Below are 13,609 nucleotides of genomic sequence, written 5' to 3' on the forward strand. Positions count from 1 at the left end.
TGTGTATCCATCGACAGAAACATACATTAGCCAAACTCTGTCTCTGTTTTAGACATTGTTATTTTCAACAAACCATATTATAGATGTGTCGTCATATTTAAGGTTTACCGCAATGCAAGTGTTTGCTGAACTGTGGGTGGAGAACGGTACGGTTAAATTTTTGCAGAGAACCGTTGCACTCCCACTATTTACATTTAAAGGTGCCCTAGAACTTTTTTTTAAAAGATGTAATATAAGTCTAAGGTGTCCCCTGAATGTGTCTGTGACGTTTCAGCTCAAAATAACCCATAGATTTTTTTTTTTTTTTGATTTTTTTTACTGCCTGTTTTGGGGCATAATTAGAAATGAGCCGATTCAGGGTGTGTGGCCTTTTAAATCTGGTGCTCCACGCCCCAAGAGCTTGCGCTTGCCTTAAACAACATAAAAAAAGTTCACACAGCTAATATGACCCTCAAAATGGATCTTTACAAAGTGTTCGTCATGCAGCATGTCTGATCGCGTAAGTACAGTGTTTATTTTGATGTTTACATTGATTCTGAATGAGTTTGAGGCTATGCTCCGTGGCTAACAGCTAATGCTACACTGTTGGAGAGATTTATAAAGAATGAAGTTGTGTTTATGAATTATACAGACTGCAAGTGTTTAAAAATGAAAATAACGACGGCTCTTGTCTCCGTGAATACAGTAAGAAACAATGGTAACTTTAACCACATTTAACAGTACATTAGCAACATGCTAACGAAACATTTAGAAAGACAGTTTACAAATATCACTAAAAATATCATGTTATCATGAATCATGTCAGTTATTATTGCTCCATCTGCCATTTTTCGCTATTGTCCTTGCTTGCTCTACCTATTCTGTTGATTCAGCTCTGCACAGACGTTACTGGCTGCCCTTGTCTAATGCCTTTCATAATGTTGGGAACATGGGCTGGCATATGCAAATATTGGGGGTGTACACCCCGACTGTTACGTAACAGTCGGTGTTATGTTGAGATTTGCCTGTTCTTCGGAGGTCTTTTAAACAAATGAGATTTATATAAGAAGGAGGAAACAATGGAGTTTGAGACTCACTGTTTGTCATTTCCATGTACTGAACTCTTGTTATTTAACTATGGCGAGGTAAATTCAATTTTTGAATCTAGGGCACCTTTAAGTTATACATAAAATATATCAGTATCAGTTCTTCAAAATGAGAATCAATTAAATCCAGAAATCGGGGGGAATTTACCCAGCCCTTCTACCAACACATTGTCATTGAATCAAATGCAGATATTTTGCTAAATGAAACAGGACACACAAGTCGGATCTGAACAGTTGCCTGTATGAACTCACATCTCAGTGGTGATTGGCTGATGGAGGAGAAATTCTCTTTGTTTTTTTGGGGGGCTTAGGCTGGACTTCATCGGAAAAAAGCAAACTTAAGAGACCTTGAGAAGGATAAAGATCAGCTCAACAAGCGTATCCAAGAACTTAAACAGAGGTACTTCAAAAGTGAAGCGAAAGGAAACAACGTTACACAACATTATCCTTGTACCATTTCCAGCTGTTTCATTATGACCAATTCCCTCCTCTCTGTCCAGCATAAGTCAAGCGAACTCAGCTGACACACAGGCTCGTGTGGAGAAGATGAATCACATTCAGGCTGAGCTGGAAGATCTGAGTTTCCAGGACTCCACTCTGGCTCAGCAGATCGATCAGTTTAAACAGGCCTGTGCCACTGCTAAAGAAAGGCTGGGTAGAATGAGGTTAGTGCAGATGTTGGTAAACATCTTTTCTATATAAACATTTTCCATAAGCCTAGAAATGTAAAAAAAAAATAAAATAAATAATTGTCTGGAAAAGTCACACCAGTTATTTATTTTTTAATAGAAATAGTGAAATACAAATGGATTTTGTAAACTTTTATTAATATATAAAAGTTTAAAATTCATGGATATTTCTATAACAAAGTATGTAAATGGTGTATTAATATTCTTTTTTTTTTTTTTTTAGCATCTTTTAAAATATGATAGTAATGTTGTTAAATAGTGGTACTGGAATCTCTCTATAGAGTGCCAGTACACTTTTTCAGTGGCCTTGGTTCAGGAAATATTTTTCCCATTAAGAAAAAGTCTTTGTTTAAGAATTTTAAGACATGAACCCAACCAACCAGCTATAAGAAAAAAAACACAATATTGCAAACTTTAATTTGGAGCAAATTTTAAAATTGAACAAAAAAGACAAAGGTACAAGGGACAAGACTGTACCTAATGGCTTTAATGAGGAAAAGAACTGCAATCCCCTGAAGCATCGCAAATTCTATAATTGCATTAAAAGATGGAGAAATACAAAACAGATTTTGATTATATAGAAACAATATATTTAACATTTATTGCAAACCATATACAGGGCTCCAGGCAAACTTTTTCACTGGTTGCACTGGTGCTACCAACTTTCTCAGTTGGTCACACCAGCATGTTTTTGTCACACCTTTTTTTTTGCTACAACATGGGATTAATCAATGCATGCCGATGAATAGTCGTCTTAATCTGCATACCTTAGTTTTACACTGATGTAAAAAGACTGACAGTGACATGAGACCTCATGTTGGCAAAATGTTTTAATCTTTTAACTATCAAATCAAAAAACTGTTGGTCAAAAACAGCACAGTCTGACTTTATCTTTGTGATATTATATGCTACACACAACATAAGCATGAAAAAAAAGTAGACCGGTGGAATGTGATGCAAATTCACTCTCTGACAGTAGGTGGCACTTATGGAAGATCAGTGATATAGCCTTTCCTTATTTGCTGCTGTAAACAAAGCAGCACTGCGCTTATAAATAGCTACTTTATTCGGAGGTAAGATGAAAATCAAATGCCATCACCATCAAAACTTTTCTGTAGACAGCAAGTTCCCTTCAGAGATAGATTCATATAAGCCCTCACCCCCAATTCTATATCTATATTTTCTTATATTTCGAGCATTGTGAACAGTGAGCTGCTCTGCCTGCTAAAGAATTTTCTCCTCTTTGTGTCCATCTTCAGCGTCTCTGGCCTCTTGTTAACAGCCGTTTACAGACTCAAGCATGATGTGGGCTATTTACCTTTATCACTGTCCCAGTAGCTTCCGAAAATAACAGAAAAATAAATACAAAAAAAAAAAAAAACAGTACAGACACTGGAGACATGTAATGTATTTTTGTACTCATATTTCTGTTATTTTCAGGAGCTACTGGAACAGTGATAAAGATTATGGTTGGCGAGCCTAAGCCATTGCTGCTGGAAGTTTTTTTCATTCTCCTTCCCTCACTTGGTTCCTCCCTATACACACCTGTGATCTTCGTCATCAGTCGTGTCTGTATGCTGGCTTGTTGGCTCGTCCTTTCCACCAGCATCCTTGACCTCCAAACTTTGCTTTTTTAAGTATTCAGCTACCTTTTCAATTTAATATGGCTTATTTCCTGAATTCCTAATTGGTGCGTTTCATCATCATTGTGCAATGCGCATGTACGTTCACTTTCTAGCGATTAATAAATAGAACTGCATGTGTTTTGCAAAAGAACATTGTAGCCGGAGCTAGTTCTCTCTGTTTATGTCTATGACGAGTCACGCAGGTACTGTGCTACTCCGCAGCGGTGCCGACCAGACCAGTCTAAAATAGTCAGAATATAAACACTTATTATTGGCGTACCATAGTGATTCAGGATAAGACAAAAACACGGTTTGGAAAATGGATTCATGATGTACTCGTTCATTATATAAAAAAGTTACAGACTGCAGCAGTTGCTAATACAACGCAGTACTGTTGTACTCGCAAAAATGCTACCACATCAAAATTTTAACTCGCACATTCTCAAAAAATGGTCGCATATGCGCATAGTCTGGAACCCTGATATATTAATGCATACTAATGTTAAAGTAGCTTGAGCGTGTAGGAGACTACGTCATTCGCTTTAGTGGTTAGTGGGCCCAAAAAAAGTTATTTTGGTGTGGCTTTCCTTTGCTTCTCTGATTGGTGGAGATAATGTTATGTAGGTTAGTTATGCAAGGTTTCATGAGGAATTCTGATTTTGAACAGTTATTTAAAAAATAAGTTGAAATAACGTAGGCCGATGGCTTCAACAGAACCATTTACCATCTATTAACAGCCTCATAGCTCAAAGCAACTCTGTTTGACTTGGACTTGGACTGTTGGTCTCTGTTACTGACATTGACCATAAGACCTCTTTGTACAGACAATCCCAGCATATTTTCATGCTTTTTATTCTGACCATATAATTCATAATGAAATGATGTTTTAAATTGGGGGGAAAAATGGCCTCCACTGGATCTTGAATGTACAACAAATGCTTCTTTTTGTTTCTGATTCTTATTTTGTCTGTTGACATGTCTCACTTTGTCTGTTTTGCAATGTTTTGTTTCTTTTCATTCTGTAGCCGTGAAAAGCAGGACCTGCTGCATGCGATGGAGTCTAAGCAACGACAATTGGTTGCTATGGAAGAGAGTCGAAATAACCAAATTTGTCGTTTTGGTGAGCAAATGCCAGGACTGCTGAGGGCTATAGATGAGGCTGACCGGCGGGGTCAGTTCAAGAGGAAACCTGTTGGACCGCTCGGTAAGTAACCTTACAATGTGGATAAGCTTCTTCTCTCTCATTTCAGGATGTAGTTTAGCTCTTAAGCCCAGGGTATACTTAATTTTATGCATAGTCTGTACACTCAGCTCGCTCATTTTATTTATTTTTCTATTTTTGATGCCAGTGATAGCAAGCGCTTATGTAAAAGGATCAAAAGATACCCTGCAACTCTAGTTTAAATAAGTACAAACTGTTTTGTTGGTCATAACTCCTGGAGAGAAAAAGCACAAATACTAGACAAGGATGAAACTCTTTAGTTAGAGTATAATGGAGTAAATACAAATGGAGTATACTTCAAAAGGCTATGTGTTCAGCTGTATGCATATGCTAAAACTGAAAAGCAATGTTGTATAGAATTTTGCTCAAAGGGTCTTTTGTTTCTAGGATTCTGCATCCGACTGCGGGATCCAGAGCTGGGTCTTGCAGTTGAGAGCTGTCTAAAGGCTCTGATGTTAGCTTTCTGCTGCGATAACCACGCTGATGAGAGAGAGTTACAGCGAATCATGAGTCGCTGCTTCCAGCATGGCAGAAGACCTCAGATCATCGTCAGCACATTTACCAACACACTCTACAATGTCAGCAGCAGGTAGCTAGTGAACACCTGTCCTGACCTGCCATCTTATTTAGGAATGGTTGCCAGTGTTTTCTGTAATTTGTCTATTTCTGCTTTATTTTCATTCCCTGTATGTTTGGTTTGAGCATATTAAATGTTTTTAATATAATGGTAATTACACATTTGGGGTGCTTTTTTATAAAAGGTAATATTTGCAGGAAAAAACACACTGACCTCCCACCCTGGATTTCTTTTATTTTTAATGTCACTTGTGCACCAGTAATGATTATTTACAATAATCAGAGTTAGAACTTAAGCGCAGTAAGATTGTGACAGAAATTAGAAGAAGGTGGGGTTGGCTGAGGTGAACTTGTCTCTTTATGAACACTTTTCCAAACAAACAAACAACAATACCGTGGCTTACACTTAAACAATACATCTCTTCTTGGCTGAAACATCAACACAGTAAGGCAGCTTTTGACGAGTTGACCGGTAGTCTCTCTCTCTTGTGTGTTAGCCAGCCGCTTTTATTCTCTCCCCATGCCAATTACTGCAATGAGACACAGGTATTAGTGGTTCTGCACTTCGCCCACTTACTCCCAGGCTGTTTCCGTAATCACTCCCCCTTTATAGGAGTTCGTCTCCTGATCCGCTCTCCCACGGCAGACTCTGCTAAACCACGCCCCCCTTGCCACGGGCAAACCTCTTCACTCCTGTTTACATGGTTTTTATTATTCTGATTATTCACAAACAATTGTGGTTATTTTTACCACCATTATTCACCTACCTCAATCCACAGCACAAATGATGAACTCACATACAGTAGGTGTGTTACTGGCCACTGTTTTAATCTACTTATATCCAGTGGAAAACACATTTCTATGGGCATATTGGATTTTTCAGTTACACGTCTGAGTTCACACACAACGTGAACGTTTCTTCAGCACCCAAAAAAATTCTTGTGCCTTTACTGCTTTGTTTACGAATGTGCACATCATGACGTCATCTGTACATCACAAGCACATGCTCACTTTTGCCAGTGAAATACATTCGATTTTAAAGGGTTAGTTCACCCAAAAATGAAAAATCGGTCATTAATTACTGACCCTCATGTCGTTCTACACCCGTAAGACCTTTGTTCATCTTCAGAACACAAATTAATATATTTTTGATGAAATCTGATGGCTCAGTGAGGCCTCTATTGGTAGCAAGATAATTAACACTTTCAGATATATGAAAATGACAAATTTAAAACGGTTCATGTGACTACAGTGGTTCAACTTTAATGTTATTAAGCGTCGAGTACCGAGCGACAAATACTTTTTGTGTGCCAAAAAAACTAAATAATGACTTTATTCAACAATATCTAGTGATGGGCGTTTTCAATACACTGCTTCATGAAGCTTCGAAGCTTTACGAATCTTTTGTTTTGAATCGGTGATTCAAAGTGTGTATCAAACTACCAAAGTCACGCACCCCAGTGATGAACCATTGACATTTCAAGACACTTATAACAAAGCCTCGTTTAAGTCATGTGACTTTGGCAGTTTCATATACACTCCGAACCACTGATTCTAAACAAAAGATTCATAAAGCTTCGAAGCTTCATTATGGTTACTACGATTATGAGCAATATTGCTTAAATCTCATAATAATCACATTACGAGTGTACATGTAAAACAGGGTATCCGAGGGGCATTAAAAAGCATTAAAAGTCATTAAATGGATTTTGTGAAAATTAAGGCCTTAAATGGCATTAAAAAGCATTACATTTTGTTCCTATGGGCATTCAGTTTTTTTAGTTTTGAAGAAAAATAGTACTACCAGTTTAATAACTTACTGATTTGCTGTCGCAAAATATGTACATTGTGATACACACGTGGAACCAGTTTGGTAATTGCCTCCGGCCAGTGCAAAATTGCCGTAACGCAGTTTTTGATAGTGGTTTACCGGCTTGGACCTGGAGACGGAAGGCTGCATCAGTGTTGCCAACTTAGCGACTTTTTTCAAAGAAAGCGCATTGTGACAAATATAGCGACTTGTTGAAACCTTATCTATCTGCTGCACAGGGGGGTGCGAGATTGTGCTTTGCTGCTGCAGGCGCACCTGTCTTTGCGTCTGTTCTGTTCAGTGAGTGACTTGAGAAGATCAGCACATTCAGTTGAGGATGTATGCTCTGTCAGAGAGCATATAAAATAGATACTATTGCTTCTAACCTGAATCACCAAAACGCAAGAATGACAGATTTGATTACATTTAGTGTAAGTAGCGATCGATAATGGATAATAATAGGCTGTATAATGGACTGACGGTTACAAGGTTGCTCGTGCAGCCTTGTTTTTATTAGAATGAAATGATTCAGTGTTTTTTAACGAATCGATTGAGTCAAGCATCCCAATGTGCATCCTATCCGCCCTAAATAGTATTGAATATTACTATTACATACTATTCATGATGGATAGAATGCACATCCATGCAGGCAATGATACTCAACTGCCTCATTCTTGAATGAATCAGCCATTGGAATGAATTGTTTGAATGAATGACTCAATGACTCACATATTAAGACGTTTACTTGTTGCCACCTACTGGTGGTTTAGTTTCATTTTTAAAAGTATCACTTTCCCCCCAACATTTCTTATTTGAATTTTCAAAAAAATATTTAAAACAATCCAATAACATTATTTAATGCAGATGTAATTTTTTTATTATTATAAATGATTTGATTTGATTGGTAACAGCCCTTAGTGTCTTATTCTAATTGAAATGATTGAGCAAATTTAAGAATTTAAAATAAAAGATGAATCATACATTTTAAATGAATCATACAGGATTGGGTCAGGGGAAATTGCCCCTTGTAAAGGTAAATAAAAAAATGCCCTCAGTGTAAATATCACAAATATGCAGATTTATATATGTCAAAGCTGAAATATTCTGAAAGGATATTGCTGCAGAATAAATTTATATTTACACCAAAAAATAAAATAAAAATTCCTATTTTTTCCAGACAAGCAAGCAACTGTTTTACTCAGACAAGTGAATGACCGATTTCACATGACAAGGCTTAATGTCGAGCCCTGTATGTAGTATTTCATATTGTCGGACAACAAAACAGAAAAATATATAGATGAAACAATTTTATTTGGAATTTGGCTGTATTAAAATACATTATGTGAGCACAAAGTGTATATATAATATATATATCTTTTTCATTTGTTTTCAGGGCTGCCAGTCACCCTCAATACCCAACAGTGCTCCAGGCCCTTGACATTGAGAATCCAGTTGTGGCCAATTGCCTGATAGACATGAGAGGAATTGAAACCATTCTGCTCATCAAGGTGAGACCAAGAGGAGGACCACGAGCATTTAACTGTTTGTTCATGATGCTTTTCCACATCCTGTAAAGTGAAGAGCTCTGTTCATCTTTCCCACAGAACGCTGCAGAAGCGAGAAGGGTCATGCAGGGTGGACACCCACCACGCAATTGCAGGGAGGCCTTCACACGTGAGGGGGACCAGGTCTACAATAACCGTTACTACTCCTCCGAACAGAACCGAGCACAGTACCTCACCAAAGATGTTGAAGAGGAAATCAGGTTTGAAAACATTAAACTCATTTTTGAGATGTATGGATTAGTTTCAGTGCATGGCTAAAAATAAATTAATTGTTTATCCTAGTCTTTGGTCTTTAATAATCCCAAACTTGAGATGAAAATTTCTACATTTTTAAATATTCTAAACTAAAGCGCGGGGCCTGGAGGCAACACTATCTCGACCTTTTGTGTATCTATATCTTAGCAAAAGTTTATATATATATACAGTATAGGTATATTAAATAGATTAAATGGTCAAAGTGACAGTATAGACATTTATAATGTCACAGAAGATTTATATTTTAAATAATGATTTTCTTTTTAACTTTCTGTTTATCAAAAAATCCTGAAAAATATATATCAATGTTTCAACAAAAATATTAAGCAGCACAGCTGTTTTCAAAATTCTCTTCAAACAAGACTTTGCACTGAGATCTTGTCATGAACTGTGTGTGTGTGCACATTTTTGTTGTTATTTTACTTGGATGTTTTTCATTCATTTGATGTTGACTTGGATTTGGAATTGATATTCTTATGTACTGTTTTCTATTGAGCTTATAAACAATAAAGAATAATCAAAACCGTTTTTCTTTGTTCTGCAGACATTTGCAGTCTGCCTTACATTCCCAGAGAACACAATTGGATCACTTTCAGCAGGAAATGCAGCAGATAAATGAGGACTTAATACAGAACCAAACTCTTCTTCGCAGAGCCTATGAAGACCAAAAGAAGGCCCAGGTCACTAAATACCAGCCGTGCACAGACCACATCATCATGTTTAACTCAATGTGGCCTAATATATATATTTTTTGTTGTTGTTGTTTATTTTGTCTAACAGGAGCATTGTCGGAAGCTTCAGGCAGAGCTGACAGAATTGCAGAATGTTGAGGAACCACAGTCAGAGGACTTGAAACCTTTGGTACCAAACAGATTCACTCATGAATATAAGTGTGATGGTGGATTTCTGTCTCTCATTATGTCTGTGTTCAGGAGGAGGAACTGGAGGAGCTCAGCAGCCGGATAAGTGCATGTCAAGTGGAATTTGAAGCTGCGCGGAAGCAGACGCAGACACACAAGAGGGAACATGAGGAGGCCGAGCAGCTCTACCGGCAGCAGAGGGAAGCTTTTAACAGCATCGCAGAGGAAGCTGAGCCCATTAAGGTCTGAAGTTTTATTCAAGAGTGTGTGTAACATCATTAGTTCCTCCTGATCAACCGCGTCTGGATGACTTTTAACCACCAGATTCCTCTCAGCTAATGTTTAAATATGGCAGCTTCAAAAGCATCAAAGTCTTGATTTTGTTTTTGGAGTCTTCTAGAATATGTTTTATATGAATGAAAAAAAAAAAAACATTATTTTTCACATATTTATTTATTGCAGCACCTATTTTCACAGTATGTCAGTAGCGCTCTGGAGTGCGTTTCCCATACAACGACATAACTCGCTGCCTCACTACCATAGTACGATGCATAGTTGAACAAATCAACTAGCTAGTCACGACTGTTTCACAAAACCGTATTGTCGCAAACCTGTCGTTCAACCACGTTGGTAAATGATGTCACGCAGGTGGTGGAAAAATAACTTCTTTAAATGAATCATAGGCTTGTTCTTACATACTAGAGCACACAGAGACGGTGCTTAAAATCTCTGGACAAAATAAAATATGTAAATTACATTTGTATATATTTGAAGTAAAAGATATACATTGTACTTAATGTCAGCTTGCTTATTTTGCTCAAGATAAGGATGTAAGTCCACATGTCATAAAAACAAGAAACTATGCTTCCATAACACGGCTCGAGAGCTGTTGTTCCAACCACACAAGTTTGATGCAGTTTGTGAAGATGTTGTACAAAATATTGTAAAATGTTACAGATTTTGCTATATTGTGTATATCGCGGTATGTAAATATATAGCACTATTGACACTTCAGAGTGATGAAATGCATGAACGAGAATGTAAAGAGCAGGACATGCTTGATGTTAAAAAGAGTTGTAAGTGTTATAAGTATACTCCGTGCTGACTGGCACACTGCGCACACAAAAACATGCCTCTCTAAGAAGGTGATCGTGAATTTGGCATGTGCTCAGTGTTTAAAAAGTGTTATTAAGCAGTGTAAAAGAACTCTATTAGGTGCACGCGCTGACTGACACATAGCATAAGTGTATGCAAAAAAGCCATGCAATGCAATATTTTATTTGTACATTTGATTATTACATTTCTGTACTAATTCTAACTACATGTTAAATAAACCTATTGTACCTGAAAAACTTAATTTAATTCATATTTTTGTTATATTTCTTTTTTCCTATTGTTTGTAATTTGCTTCCTTTTTCTTATTTTTAATAACAGAAATGAGATAATAACACAAAATAACTGTATTGTGATATATATTGTTACCGTTAAATAAAATTTCTCACATTGTGAAATAAGAATTTTGTCTATCGTCCACTCCTAATCCAATCTAGTAAACAGTTTTGTTTTATGTGATTGAGTGTAGGAGCAATTGAGCAACAGCGATCAGGAGGTGACGAGGAGTAAACACCACAAAAAACACTATGAAGACAAACGCAAAACTCATGTGGAAATGATTGAGACACTAAAGAGGGACCTGAATGTGAAGGAGCAGGAGTTACAGGTGACCAAACATGGACATCTTACACTGATTTATTAAGAAAGATTAGCATTTTTTTGACTAAATTTGTTTTTTCTACAGGCTTCCATAGCAAAAGCCTCAGAAATCTGCCCTGAGCGTTTGGATGTGAGGAGGACTGCGAAGAGTTTGGACAGTGAAATCAGCCGCCTCAAACACAAGATTAACACGCAACAGGACCAACAAGGACACAGAGACACTATTGTCAGGTACATATACCCATTTCCTGGGCAAATCTAACAAAATATTTCAAAAGAATGTGACCGGATGATATTTCACCTAATCAAAAGAAAGAAATAAGAAATCATAGTTTACATTCTTTATGTAAACAGAAGCTTGTTTTTAAAAGTGTTAAGATCTGTTGCACTGTGACATTATTTGCAGGTCATTTAAACACCCATGCTCTCAGATTCTCCCCTCCGTTCTTAAAATGAACCAATTCGTATATAAAACTATTTTCTCAAACATGCATTACTATACATATTAAATAAATCTATCCATGTCCAAATACGCTATCAAAAAGTTAAAATTTTCAATATATTGCTATTTATCCTAATTTTTGTTAACATATGTTCATTACTTCCCTTAGCCCATTGTTTCTACCTTAAATTAATTTGCTAACACTGACTGTAAATTAAATTGCCTAAATTATTACATTATTACCTAACTGTGTGATTATATGTACCTTTCTGAAATTACATAAATTGGACACAGTCAACTCTGATAACAGATTACTCTAAATTGTAATGTTAACATGCACTCCCTGTAAAGAATGTTTTGTTATATCGAATGTTATATCGGAAAACAATACCAAAACTAACAAAAGTAGCAAAAAGTCTCAGGTAAGAACATGTTTTTGGACATGTAACATTAAAGTGCTGTGGTGTTCCTTGAAGTATCTTGGGTAACTATGTTAATACCATGGTATTCATTCAGATTTCCATGGTATTATCTGAGATTGTTCTATGGTGCTGCCTAGGGCTGGACGATTAATCGAAAAGTAATCGAAACCGAAATTCAGAACCTCCTAACCGACGTAATTTTCCCATGTCAGTTATTTCATTTTTTTAATCCTTCCCCCTTAAAAACATAGCATGTGTATCCACATGACTCTGTCTGAACACAGAAACTAGTTGTCAGCGCTGTCCTGTGATTTATCACTAAAGTAGCTTAAAACTCAAAACTTATTAAAGCATATATTTTTCTACTTTTGAAGGAACTATTTACAACCCACAGCTTCACAATTAATAGAGAGACAGTATGACTAATTCACACACACAATCACTCGTACTGGTACTGTGCTAATTTATCTTTATCTGATCAGATCACTCTTTCAATAGGAAAAAATATCCCACCTTTAGTCAAGCATACTTACAGTAGCCTACAAACCTTGTCAGTGAACTAGGGGGGCAAAACAAACAAACAAAATAATCGTTCATTAATCGTAATCGAGGTAAAATGTTCAATTAATCGAGGTTTTGATTTTAGGCCATAATCGTCCAGCCCTAGTGCTGCCACAGTACTTTTTTGTAAGGGTTATTTTGCCTCCATATTTGTGAAGTGCATCTACATGCAGGTATGATTTATTTGCCATGATGTTAAAATGCTGAATTTGTTGGTCATTAAAACTTCTAGGCAGTACCATGAAGCGAAGGAAACCTTCAATAATATAGCCCGACAAGTAAAGGGTCTGGAGGCTTTCATTCGCCAGTTGTCTGAGATCATGAACAACAGACACAATGTCTATGCTGAAATGAGAATGTAAGTTTTACTCTTGATTCATTACAGGCTCTTGATTCTTGCTGACTGATTTGTAAGGGTTAAACGAATCATAGTTGATCTGTACGCACTAGGCCCCACGATTCGGCACGCATGTGATTCGTGGATTAAGTTTAACCATCATCAAGTGAAAGTTTATCATTTGCACATGTTTCGTCTTGCCAGTTTACACATTCAAGTGGTTTTTAAACCATTCCAGAGCAAGAAGAAGCAAAAAGGAACTCAATTCGGTACTTGTGTGCTGTTATCTGTATGCACAGCCACACGCACCCGAAGCACGCAAATACACAAAAAGAGGTGTGTTTCAGATAGTGCGCAAACACTGAATTGATTCCTCTTTTATATGTCCTTGTGCTTGAACGGAAACATACACACAAAATTGCCAAAATACCCTTCTCGGCAAGTATT

General features: G+C 36.9%; 1 protein-coding gene across 1 annotated transcript in view; it reads left to right on the forward strand.

The window, feature by feature from the left end:
• Positions 1-13,609, forward strand: part of LOC137002714 (structural maintenance of chromosomes protein 6-like) — a 36,811-nt gene that overhangs the window by 19,337 nt on the left and 3,865 nt on the right. Inside the window, exons 12-23 of the mRNA XM_067362547.1 lie at positions 1,397-1,485; positions 1,586-1,750; positions 4,425-4,603; positions 5,009-5,210; positions 8,401-8,515; positions 8,612-8,772; positions 9,372-9,507; positions 9,608-9,688; positions 9,760-9,930; positions 11,270-11,407; positions 11,486-11,631; positions 13,058-13,183. Of these exons, the coding sequence (XP_067218648.1) occupies positions 1,397-1,485; positions 1,586-1,750; positions 4,425-4,603; positions 5,009-5,210; positions 8,401-8,515; positions 8,612-8,772; positions 9,372-9,507; positions 9,608-9,688; positions 9,760-9,930; positions 11,270-11,407; positions 11,486-11,631; positions 13,058-13,183 (1,709 nt within the window). The remainder of the gene's footprint in view (positions 1-1,396; positions 1,486-1,585; positions 1,751-4,424; positions 4,604-5,008; positions 5,211-8,400; positions 8,516-8,611; positions 8,773-9,371; positions 9,508-9,607; positions 9,689-9,759; positions 9,931-11,269; positions 11,408-11,485; positions 11,632-13,057; positions 13,184-13,609) is intronic.

This window comes from Chanodichthys erythropterus, chromosome 16 (assembly GCF_024489055.1).
Source record: "Chanodichthys erythropterus isolate Z2021 chromosome 16, ASM2448905v1, whole genome shotgun sequence".
Taxonomy (NCBI): domain Eukaryota; kingdom Metazoa; phylum Chordata; class Actinopteri; order Cypriniformes; family Xenocyprididae; genus Chanodichthys; species Chanodichthys erythropterus.